At 48.2% G+C, this 12,007-nt stretch overlaps 1 protein-coding gene across 1 annotated transcript; it reads left to right on the forward strand.

Moving 5' to 3' along the window:
• Positions 1-3,480: 3,480 nt before the first annotated feature.
• olig3 (oligodendrocyte transcription factor 3) lies at positions 3,481-5,327 on the forward strand. Its single transcript, XM_076050859.1, has one exon. The coding sequence runs from the start codon at positions 3,734-3,736 to the stop codon at positions 4,661-4,663; it is 930 nt and encodes a 309-aa protein (XP_075906974.1). The 5' UTR covers positions 3,481-3,733; the 3' UTR covers positions 4,664-5,327.
• The last annotated feature ends 6,680 nt before the right edge of the window (positions 5,328-12,007 follow it).

The following is a 12,007-nucleotide window of genomic DNA, read 5'->3' on the forward strand; positions in this document are numbered from 1 at the left end:
GATGTCATACAATGCACAGCTCAGCGACACCAGTTTTTACAGGCTGAATATGTTTTCTGAAGATCTCATTGAAGAACTTTCTTTTTCAAGTACACGTTTAACCACGTGATTGTCACACCACATTGGTCAATCCTAAAACGACAATATATAAAATAGGTTTAATATAAGACCTTTAATGTGTTGCATATCATACAGTATTTTGCTAAATCTTTTATTTCATTTTATTTCGTGGCAAAAAATTCTACTCAAATCCTCACTAGTTGCAATCCCATGACCCCTAGAGTTGTGCAAAACCTATTGCAATAAAATAACTGGTAATGGAAACATCTAAATTTCGAAAAACCTTTCAAATATCGCTGAACGGTTTTGACGCTCTCACGAGGTGGTTTTATTTAGACGTATCGATATAGAGACATATCGCAAGGGTGTCGCGGAAACACAGGAGGAGGTTTGTTTAACCAAACAAAATCAAACTTAATTCTTGTATATCTTGCGGGACGAGATTTCATGGGAATTATGGCTGATGCTCTTCACACCATTCCATGGAAACACCTGCTAATTGCTATTGTACTTTGTTCTACTTCACACGTTTCAAATAACAGGTCTGCAAATGAACGCAGAGATTGATAACCGCAAGGCACAGCAACGCCAGAGAGGCAAATACTATTACTGTTCCAAACTTGGACACAACAAACCTTTCACCTTCATGGGGAACTGATGAGCAGTGACCGAAGGGGGGGAAAAAAGCAGACAGGAACAGGAAGCAGCAGTGAGGAGAGGAGAAGGTGATAGAGGCAGTTAGAAGGAGGTGAAGGAAGGAGGGAGGGTCAGGAAAAGAGATGAGCGGAGAATTCAAAGGAAAGCAAAAGAGCGAAGGCAGCACATTAGCGGCGACCTGCTGCCACACACAGCCAGCGAGTGGCTCCGTCAGGACCGCGGCTCCGCTGACGAGGCCCCGGACGAACACTGAACACATTAAAACACTCAGAGAAAGTTAAAGGAGCAGTTAATGGAGGAGCGTGACTTTGTCCTCCCTCTCGCTCACTCACTCACTCACCCACATACACACACACACACCTACCTGAGATGCTTCACACCACACACACAAACACACACTCCTACCTGAGACACTCGTGCCACACACACACAACTCTCTCTCTCTCACGCACACACACATACACACACCCTCCTAACTGAGACGCTCACGCCACACACACAACTTTCTCTCTCTCGCTCTCTCTCTGTCTCACACACACACACACCTACACACACACACACACACACACACACACACACACGTACTCCTGAGACGCTCACACCACACACACACAACTTTCTCTCTCTCTGTCACACACACACACACACACACACACACACACACACACACACACCTCTTCTGGGGCAGCCAGCTCCCCCTCTGCTCCGTCCCCATTCACACATTTCTCCACATTGGCCGGATTAGGAACACTTTCTCCTGGGTGTGCGAGGCTGCCCCGCCACACAAAGAAACACTTGGGGACGGGATTAGTAGGCTTACAGCGGATTCACATATGTCCAGTTCAAGCAATTGGTATTCAAAGCTTTACACTTTCAAATGCCACCAAGAGAGAGCAAAGCCAGCCAGCGCTTCTTTTTTCCCCCCCGCCTTTTTTTTTTCCTTATTTCACTTTGGCAGCACCTTTATGAGCGGGGCTCTTTTGCTGGACCAACAATGAGGCCATGAATACACATTTATACTGTTCTAGCAGGGAGATCTGGACGCAGGAGGACAGAGCTGCGAGACGGACCTGCTGGGGGGGCGGTCAAATCTAAAAATTTGGGTTTGAAGTGCTGGGTGGCTGCATGGATGGACAGACGGAGGATGGATGGATGGATGGGTGGGTGGTGGTGGGGAAGGGTGCTTCAGTTACTTCCACATGTTATTGTCAACGTCCGCTGTCCTCCACTCCAATGCCACAAAACAGATTTGGGCCGGGCCCTTCAGAGTGGAGAGAGAGCTCTCAGTGGCTCAATGCGGAACAAGGCCGACTCAATTCAGCATCTTCTCCCCAGTATTTTAGCTCAGCAACGACCCCACCCACCCCACCCCACCTCCACCCGCACCGCCACCTGGGGGTCTGGCTCACGCCTTCCTAAATCAGGGGAATGTGCTCCGTGAGGGATAAATGTCTACTGCTGATTTAATAAAGGAGCTCATTTTAATTTGTGTGTTTTTACAGCGCTGGCTTGGCATGAGAACAGCTGATTTTTCACATAACAATTTTCTTTGGCATTTAAGAGGAGTGACATTTAATTATTTACATATATATTTCGTATATCATAATATTATAGATGTATTATTTTGGTTATTTTTGTCTTGTCATCTTTAATCCGGTGCACCAAATAATTTGTCATGATTTTATTTGGAAAAAGCTTTTTTTTTTTTTTTCAATATGCTCGTTTTAATTAAATCATCACATTAAATTGTGAAAAAAAATGTGCAAGCAAGTTTTCATTGCTGTTAAAAAATAAAAACCTTTAATAGTTCAGTGCTGCATGTTTAATAATTTGCAGATAAAATTGTGAAAAGAGAGGCATCCATATATATATATATATTTTTTTTTTTAAAGAAAATATTACCTCACAGTAAGACTCGCTTGATTGTAGAAATCAAAGCGGTGATGCGGCGGATGTTTTGCCATGCAAAGTTTGCTGAACTCTGGCGCCCCGCATGCCGCCATATGGGCGGCAGAGAGGCAGGGGTCGGTGCGGGGGTCGGTGCGGGGCCGTGTTACCTCTGTTCCCGCGGCAGCAGGAGCCGCCTGCCCGGTCGGGGGGGAAGCAGCAGCGTCCCTCCTCATTCCTCGTCGAGCCCTCAGGCAACCGGCCAGCCGCGTCTCGGTTTAAAAAAAAAAAAAAAAATCTGACTGCGGGGTTTATACAAAACCTGGTGCAAAGCAAACTCTGCGAGGTGGATGCGTTACAAGTCACCTCTGTCTCTTAGACGGACGGTCAGAGCAAAACTAACCTGCTGCTTTTACCCTCTTGGGCACGTTTTGCGCACGCAGGTTTGCAAAAAAACAGAAACAAAACTGATGTCCCATTTTAGATGTCAGTAGTACTTGGCCGGTGTGAGAATAAAGCAGTCTGTCCCGTGGTGGCAACTTCTGGATCCAGGAGATGAAAAGAGGAGGAGAAGAAGAAGGAGGAGGAGGAGGAGGAGGAGGAGGAGGAGGGGAAAAAAGAAAAGAAAAGACGAGGTGGAAACACAAGAGGAGCGCAGAGGAAGAGAGGAGAGGCGCGCTGTGCCCCCCGACAGGGTCCCGACAATGGCAGTGAATGGCCGGTCGCAGCGCACACCGCCCACCCCCGCCCCCCAACCCCATGACTGCATGGCGCGTCATCCTCATAACCGGGCGGCGTGAATAGGAAAAGCCTCTTTTGTCTGGCCGCCGAAGAGTATAAATAGCCGCGAGCGGCGTCCTCCTCGAGCACAGACAGCAGAGCGCGAGACCATAGAGGGACCTCGCGGACAGCGACGCTCGTCCATGTGACAGGAGGCAGGCAGGCAGGCAGGGCAGGCAGGCAAGTTGGGGGGGCGGGGGGCTTCATCCTCGCAGCATCAGGTGAGCGCGCGGAGGAGGGAGAGAGTGAAGTAAAGAGCAGGGGGAAAAGAGTGAGAGTGAGGGGAGAGGGACGATCGAGCGACCACCCACCTCCTCCTCCTCCACCAAAAAATAACACCCCCCATAAAATGAATTCGGAATCCAGCCCGAGCAGCAGAGCCTCCTCCCCGGACATGGACGACATGTTTCTCCGAGAGCACCACCAGCACCACGGTCATCACCTCCACCTGGGCGGCCACCATCACCACCACCACCACCACCACGGAGCCTCGTCCGTGTCCTCGTCCACGCAGGGAGGCCAGAGGATGATCGGAGGAGGAGAGCACCTCCGGCCCGGGGACGGCAAGGCGGCCTCGGTGGGCAGCAGCAGCAGCGGCCGGGAGAGCCGGGAGAGCCGGGAGAACCGGGACAAGTTCAAGCTGAAGAAGCAGGTGACCGAGGAGGAGATGTACGAGCTGCGGCTCAAGATCAACGGGCGCGAGCGGAAGCGCATGCACGACCTCAACCTGGCCATGGACGGCCTGCGCGAGGTCATGCCCTACGCGCATGGGCCCTCTGTGCGCAAGCTGTCCAAGATCGCCACGCTGCTGCTGGCCAGGAACTACATCCTCATGCTCAACAGCTCCCTGGACGAGATGAAGCGGCTGGTGGGGGAGATTTACGGCGGCCAGCACTCGGCCTTCCACTGCGGCACCGCCGCTGGGGGCGCGGCGCACTCGGGTGCGGCAGCAGCTGCAGCGGCGGCGGCGGCAGCAGCGGCGGCCGCCGCTCACCAGGTGCATCCGCTTCTGGGCGGGGCACTGTCCTCCTCCACCGGAGCGCTGCCCGGACTGACCTCCATCCGGGCGCCACACCCGCTGATGAAGGGCTCCCCACCCACCGCCGCGCCGCCGACGCTGCAGCTGGGCTCCGGGTTCCAGCACTGGACCGGCCTGCCGTGCCCCTGCACCATCTGCCAGGTGCCGCCACCTCCACCCCCTCCTCATCCTCCTCCACACATCCCCGTCACCTCCACTGGCCTCACCAGACTGACAGTGGAGAGCAAGGAGATGAAATGATGGGGCTGTGACTGTGACTGCTGTGCTGCTGTTTGTACATAGAGAGAGAGGGAGAGAGAGAGAGAGAGATCAGGCAGTGACTCTCGCTCTCCGGTGCATGTCGTCGTTCAGTCTGTTTTCATGTTTGGCGTGTGAGAAAAAAAAAATGTTATTTTTGCTCCTTGTAACAAGGACTTATCAAAGACTTTGTCTGCCAGTTGAAGGCGAACATGGAAAATGAGGATTCTGTGTTCCGCACCGCAAGATGAAGGAGACTCTTTCGATTTAATACGCATTTTTTTCAAGAAAAAAAAGTTTGTTTGTTTCAAGCGTAATTTTGTGAAAACGAAGAATGCTCTCTGTGCCTTGTACCAAGGATTTAAACTTTAGTTCTGTATGAAATGACATTATTGCGTTTGGCTAAATGACTCTGCCACATTGAAAAATAAAAATACGTTTTCAGATTGAATTTGCGGCTGTTGTGTTAGTGTGTGCTGTAAATTATTTTTTCTTTTATTGCCTAACTTTTTTTTTTTTTTTTGCATGATCGGAGCATGACTGTCATTGCTGAACACAATTTGTTATGCTCAGAGACCCCGTGTCTTTATTTTTGTACATTGTTGATGACTGATGAAATATTTATTATCGCCCAGCGTCCCTGGATGAAATTTCAATAAAAGTAAAGAAATATAAATGGCTTTCTGACTGTTCTTTTCCATCCCTTTAAAATGTATACATATATTTTAAAAAGCAAAAGGTGAAACACGCAGCTGCAAAAAGACAATGCAATAACAGCACATTGGTGAATCACAATATTTAAAAAGTGCTTGTTGCTCCTAAAAGATTGTTCTAATTCACTGTGGTTTGAGTTTAAAGGAAACCTCAATTTTGTGTTTCATATTGCAACTCATATCGCAACACCCCAATAAATTAATTGCACTATTTTAGTATTGTTTATATAATATAGCTCCATTACTCGTATTTCTTGAGACATTTTCTACAACTTTTACGCACTTTGTTTTTCATGGATAAAATATAAAATTCAAGGGATTATATATCATGGGGAAATTTCTCCAACTTTTTTCATAGGAGATGATCATAAAGAATTTGCCAAATATTTTCAGTTTTAATATAAGATTTTGTTTTTCATTTCTACTCTAAATTGATTTTTTTTTTTTTTAAATATTTGTCGCTGGGTTAAGATTCTAATGGCACCATATTTCGATGTATAGTTTAAGTTTGTTTTTTTTAATTGATATGCACAGATAATATTTAAATTTAAATCCTCAAAGTACACGGGAAAAAAATTTACAGACCTACATTCTATTTCTCATTCTTCCATCATTGCACCAACTGGCCCTCAGTCCTCCACAACACACACACACACACACACACACGCACACGCACACACACGCACAGACACACTAATGACGAGACACAGACGCGACCAAGGCTGCATTTGTTTAACATTTCCGTGTTAAAAAAAAAAAAAAAAAAAAAAAAAAAACGAGCCGGGCGAGGGACGAAGCGGCGGGCCGCGGCCCTAATGGAGCCCAGCGCGATGATCCGCCTCGGGGGGAGCGCCGGGCGGTTTGTCCGCCGCGTCCCTCGGGTGTTGGCGCGTCTCATCTCCGCAGCGACAGAATGTATGTTTGTGCAGATTACAAGTTAATTGTTCATGGGGGACCGCGAGGGGAAAATCACATCACAGAGGAGCGCGTTCGGGATTACAGGCTACTAAATGCGGGAGATTATACATTCAACACCCCCTCCTCACCCCCACCACACACACACACACGCACACACACACACACACACACACACACACACACACACACACACACCCTTACACAGCCCCCACCCGCATGCAAATGAGTGAGTGGATTAAATTAAGAGGAAGAAAAAAAAATAAAGAAAAGACTGAGTGAAAAAGGGAGGAGAAGCCCCCCTTTTGTGAGTCGTTCTGCCGGGAGAAAACACAAATTGTGTGGCTAAAGTTGTGAAAGAGTGAGCGGGTTCATTTTACACTTGTCTGTTTTTGTCTTTAGGAATGATGCAGGCTGTCTGCGCGTCGCGGGCTGCCAGATGGGATGTAAATAGCCGGGAAGCGGCAATGGCCTTTTAACCGCGCAGCGCTGAGAAGGATGTTGTCAAGGGAAGCTGGCGGTTTGCGAGTTAATAGTCATGAGTTGGGTAATTACTTAAGGTTTATTATGCTCCGGTTTCAAAGGGAATGGACTCTTCAATGGGCCGAGAAATACTTCTTAATTCTGGCTAATTAGCAGCGGAGTAAAGCAGAAACTGCCGCTGCTGCTGCTGCTGCTGCTGCACCGTTACATTCATCCGGGAGGCCGAGGTGCAAAATGACGCATAAAGCGATCGTGCACATGCAAATAAAATGCAGCAAACACACTGGTGCTTATTAAAGAGGGGAATTACTTCTCCCATTGCAGCCGTGGGTGTGTAAAATGTGACCGCTGATCATGAGGTAACAGGAGTGTTTATTAAGTGATTTCCAAATGTAAGATGCCGTGACTGTAATACAGCCTAGTGCTTACAAACACAATGAAAAGGTAACCATGCTTGAATATTGCCTTAACCGAGGGCTAATCTTCCCTGGCAGCAAACACAAAATACACTCATTAGACTTCTTCTTTTCTTTTTTTTTTTTAACCTAATCATGTAAATCCCACTGAGATTCAAATTCCTCTTCTGGGGGAAGGCAGAAAGTTGCCGACGATAATAAGGAAACACGACAGAGAAAACAAAATTGAATGTATTAACATGCAGATTAAAGTGGTAAACAGGAAAAGCGGAGAAGAACAGAGGGCTGAGGCGACAGCTGCGTGAGACGCAGAGACGTTTGCCGCCACCTGCTGCAAAACTTCTCTCTCGAGAATTCACTTGGAGAGTCTCCTCGGAGGTGACTCGAACCTGAAACATCAGCGCGGAAAAGTTTTTCTTTGGAAAGATGCAGATATCGAAAGCCGGAAGCTACTAAGGCTGCGTTCAGACTGCAGGCGAATCTGATTCAAATCAGATTCCTTCTCAAATCCGATTTTTAGGGCTGACTGTGCACACGGTTTTCATGTGATTTGTGACTGTTCAGACTACCAAAGAGCCATCCGGTTTCAATCTGGATGGGCTAAAAATCACATTCTGGCTGGCAGTCTTAATAGACACGCGATCAATAAAATACAAACTCTATCTGCAGACATCTTGCTTGTAGCTGGTCGACAAAGGCTAAATAGAGGTCAAAGGTCACTGTCGTCATCATGTTTGGCCCCAAGACAAACAAAGAAAAACACCAAGTCAGGAGCGAAGAAGGGAAAAACTCTGAGTTATTTCATCCGTAGTGTCCTGATGGAGGCTCTGAATCTTCCAGCATGTGTGAAAATATCACAGATTTTTGTTCAGACTCTTTTTTTTTTGTCAAATCGTCCCGAGTTTGTCCAAGCACTCGGCGGCCGACGCCGGTCACCTTTCAGAGGGCGGGCGGGCGTGAGCGAGCGTGGAGCGTTGGGGCTGGTTTGTTTACCCGGGGCCAGCAAGCCTCCGCCTGAGGGCGGCAATTGAAAATAAATTTCAGTTGAATAAGGAGCAGCGGCCGCAGCGGCCAAGCTGCCGCTAGAACAAAAGCAGTTGAGGGGATAAGTTATTGAGTGGGTTGACAGCCTGAACGAGGCTGATTATCACTGCCTGGTCATGCTCCGTGTGTGTGTGTGTGTGTGTGTGTGTGTGTGTGTGTGTGTGTGACATTCACAGGCAGTGAAGCAGGTGCAGAGGCCATTCCCTTTTCTGTGTGTGTGTGTGTGTGTGTGTGTGTGTCCTCGGGGAAGCCCCGGGGGCTCTCTGCCCTCCTGTCCTCAGCTGATTCCGTCGACTAATGTTTAACCCGTCCTGCCAAAACAGAAAGCATATTTCCATCATAAGAGCGCATCTTGCGGCGGCCATCAGCGCCCGGCGGCTCATTTGCATGTTAATTGTGCAGTTAGAGAGGTGGTGTTGACACTTCCCTTTGTCCACGCAGGGTCGCGGGAAGTGAGAGTGCGAAACGACACCCACTCCGTGGTGTTGTCGTTGTCGTTGTCGTCGTCGTCGTCGTCGTCGTCGCCGCCGTCGATGCTGCACTTGTATCATCTGTCAGCAGTTTGAGTCATCCAAGCGCTGCCATTAAAGAGGTGAGTCCACTTCATTGGGGCTATGAAAAGGGAAATTGATATAAAACCCCACCAAAAGCTGCCAGATTTAAAGTGTTCATGGCCCGTTTTTCTGCAGCTTTAACCAGACCTGCTAAAACAAAGATTGTTTTGTATTTTTTTTGCCGATGCGTCCGGCACAAACTTTTCTCTCATTGCTCGACAAAGAATCTAAATCTGACTGCACTTCTGTGCAAAACATTGTAAAGTAAGATGGCACAATAAAGATGAAGGAGCGACATTTCCATCTATTATATTATAAAAGCCTGACCAATGAGTGAAACAGTCATTTAAACAATTTATTATCAATGGAGAGGCAGTCAAGCTGATAACAGCTTTAATGAAAATGGAAAACCGTTTGTCTGCGTGTTAATTCGGCGCTTTTGCTTGCTTGCTAAACCAATTTCAAACACTTGCATCTCATCTGACTCAACATGCACCCAAAGACAGATCAACTAAATGTCAACATGCAGAAATATCAATAATATTAAAGGAACAACGGGACGGGGAGAGAAATTTACGAGCGGCCACGCACCAGGTGATTATTTTACCTCGGCTTCCGCAGTTCCACAATCTCGCGGCCTTTTAAAAAAACCACAACAGCAGATGTAGCACTGAGACAACCATCTTGACAAAATAGACTCGACTGTGTTTCCACCAGCGTGCAAATGATGAGCAGAAACAGGAAATAAAACAAAATCAGTTTTGGCCCAGCGTTCGGGCACAATTAATAAAGATTTAACCAAAGAGAAAAGGCCTGTGCTGTGTGTTTGTGTGTGTGTGTGTGTGTGTGGTCAGTAATGTCGTCCTGCAGTGACTGGCAGATGGCGTTCAGTGTTTGGCCGTAAAATGTGCTCTCTGAGTATTTGTGCTGGTGCCAGTGGCCTGTAGTTTGGAGACTCCCCGCGAGAGTGGGACTGTCCTGACGCGGCTCAAAACCAACCGTCCTTAATTGTTCAGCGCGCACACGCTCGTGGGAGCCGCCGCGTCTGCACGTGTGCGTCCGTGACGGCAGGTTGTTGGGGTGTGGTGGGGATTGGGGGGGTAGTGGGGGTGGGGAGAGGGGGTGCGACGGCCTTCTGGGAAGGAGCCGAGGCGGCCGGGCCGGGAGGGGGGGGGGAGCAGATGTTACCGGGGCTCGATGTGTGGATGTAAAATCTCTGGCCACCACATGCTCTAAATCTGCCCGCAGGAACCAGATCTCACAGCGAGGAAGCATGGAGGATTTAAAAAAAATAAATAAATAAATAAATAAATAAATAATTATAATTAAAAACACAAGCAGGAGCGGAGCAAAGCTGGGCAACTTTTTTTTTCTTTCTTCTCTCTCCTTCTTTCCTTCTTTCATGTCTGAAAGTGAGAAAGAGGATTTCTGGGCGATTGTGCGGCGGCCGTGCCAGCTTGGGGCGCTGGCACAGCGCTGCGAGACGGGCCTCCCTCAGCGGGGAGCCGCGCGGCCACAAAGTGAAACATGGTCGCAAGGAGAGCGAGCGGCGGCCGAAGCCAAGCGCAGAGACAAACGCACTGAATGAAGAGATCACAGCGAGGCTCTTTGTGACGGCGCCGGCCGTTTGATGGCGGAGCAACACACAACACAACACAACACAACAGACCTAAAACACGAAAAACCGGGGCCAAGAAAACAAATGTGGTGACGAGGCGCGTTTGAATGTGGACCAAGATTTTCTGTTGGCTTTGAATGCAACATGGTGTCGGCCCGGGGTCGGTTGCAGTTGCCGGTGCTTTGAATGGCTGCTTTTGATTAGCGTCAATTATTTTACATTTTGCACCGACGGACGCTAATGTATTAAAGGACCTGCTGTTTTTTTTTTGGTTTTTTTTTTGGGGGGGGGGGGGGATGCAAAGAATGTATCACATTTTATTATAGTATTTGGGTATCTTGACACCACCAAGTCGTTGTGTTCAGCTGTGGAACAAAGTTGTTGCTTGGTTGAAATGTCGGCAGTCTTTATGAAGAGTAAGAATAGGAATGCCTTTATTTATCCCACATTGGGGAAATTTGCATAGTTGTAGTAGCATGCACAGCGCAAAGACTGAATTAGAAAGATAAAAAAAAAATAAAAAATAGATATAAAAATTATTGACATATCTAAAAAAAAAAAAAAAAGTATTATTGTACCTGTAGTGAACATGTTGTGGTTCAGTGAAGAAGTTTTCCACAAAATTTCCAAACGAATGAATGAACGGCGCAAAGCGCACAAGCTGTAATTCTGATAAAAACTCTTCCAGCGCGACCGCACTTTGAGGAGGATGGAGGTAGAGAACGTTTGATTTGTAGCAGCTATTTGAAGTGAACTGGTCACGTCCGGTGACGTGTAAATGCGAAAAAAGTGTTTCCATGACACTTTTGGGATATACCTCTGTATCGATATGTCTGAAAAAAAACACCTCATTAGGGCGGCAAAACCTTCTAGCGATATTTGAGAGGTTTTATGAAGTTTAGGTGTTTCCACAACCAGTTTGTTATTGCAATATTTAGGTTTCGCGCAATTCTACGAGCAATGGAAACACAGCCTCTCTCTTTCTCTCTCTCTCTCTCTCTCCCTCTCTCTCTCTGCTGGCAACGCCGTCCAGACAGACGTTGCGTCCCCGTCGTGACTGCAGCTACGTGGCTTGGCAGCGGCCCCACGTTCGCACCGCGCCCTCCAGCTTCACCTCGCCCGGCTCCGCCGTCAACCTTCTGCCAGCGAGAGCTCATCCGCTCTCACGTCTGTCCAGATGTTGCTTTAACGTCCACCTTCCGATTGACCTGATTTCAAGTAGATCCCAGCAGGTCCTCGACAAAGAAACTCCGTCACCTCTGAGGAAGTCTCACAGGACTGTCCCCCCCCCACCCCCCACCACCACCACTCCCAGGTCTGTCAGCGAGCAGCTCAGGCCTTTTAACCCAGGCGTTAGCCCGCTACTGACCCTATGTGGGAGCTGGCGTGATATCACCACCCACCCACCCACCCACCCTGGCCTGGACTCAGCTGGCACGTCCAGGAGCCCGGCGATGGCGCTGCCAGGTGGACTCCATCACAGTTGGTGCGTTTGATCGATATCAACGTTAACAACAACCCAGACAGCTTGTTAGAGAACAAACAAACATGTAAATAATGCAGCAACACGTCCGGACACTCCGGGAGGCCAGAGAAGGTTCAAG

Source organism: Nelusetta ayraudi, unplaced genomic scaffold, assembly GCF_046127955.1.
Source record: "Nelusetta ayraudi isolate G7.1 ecotype Tasmania unplaced genomic scaffold, CSIRO-AGI_Nayr_v1 ptg000130l, whole genome shotgun sequence".
NCBI classification, from domain to species: domain Eukaryota; kingdom Metazoa; phylum Chordata; class Actinopteri; order Tetraodontiformes; family Monacanthidae; genus Nelusetta; species Nelusetta ayraudi.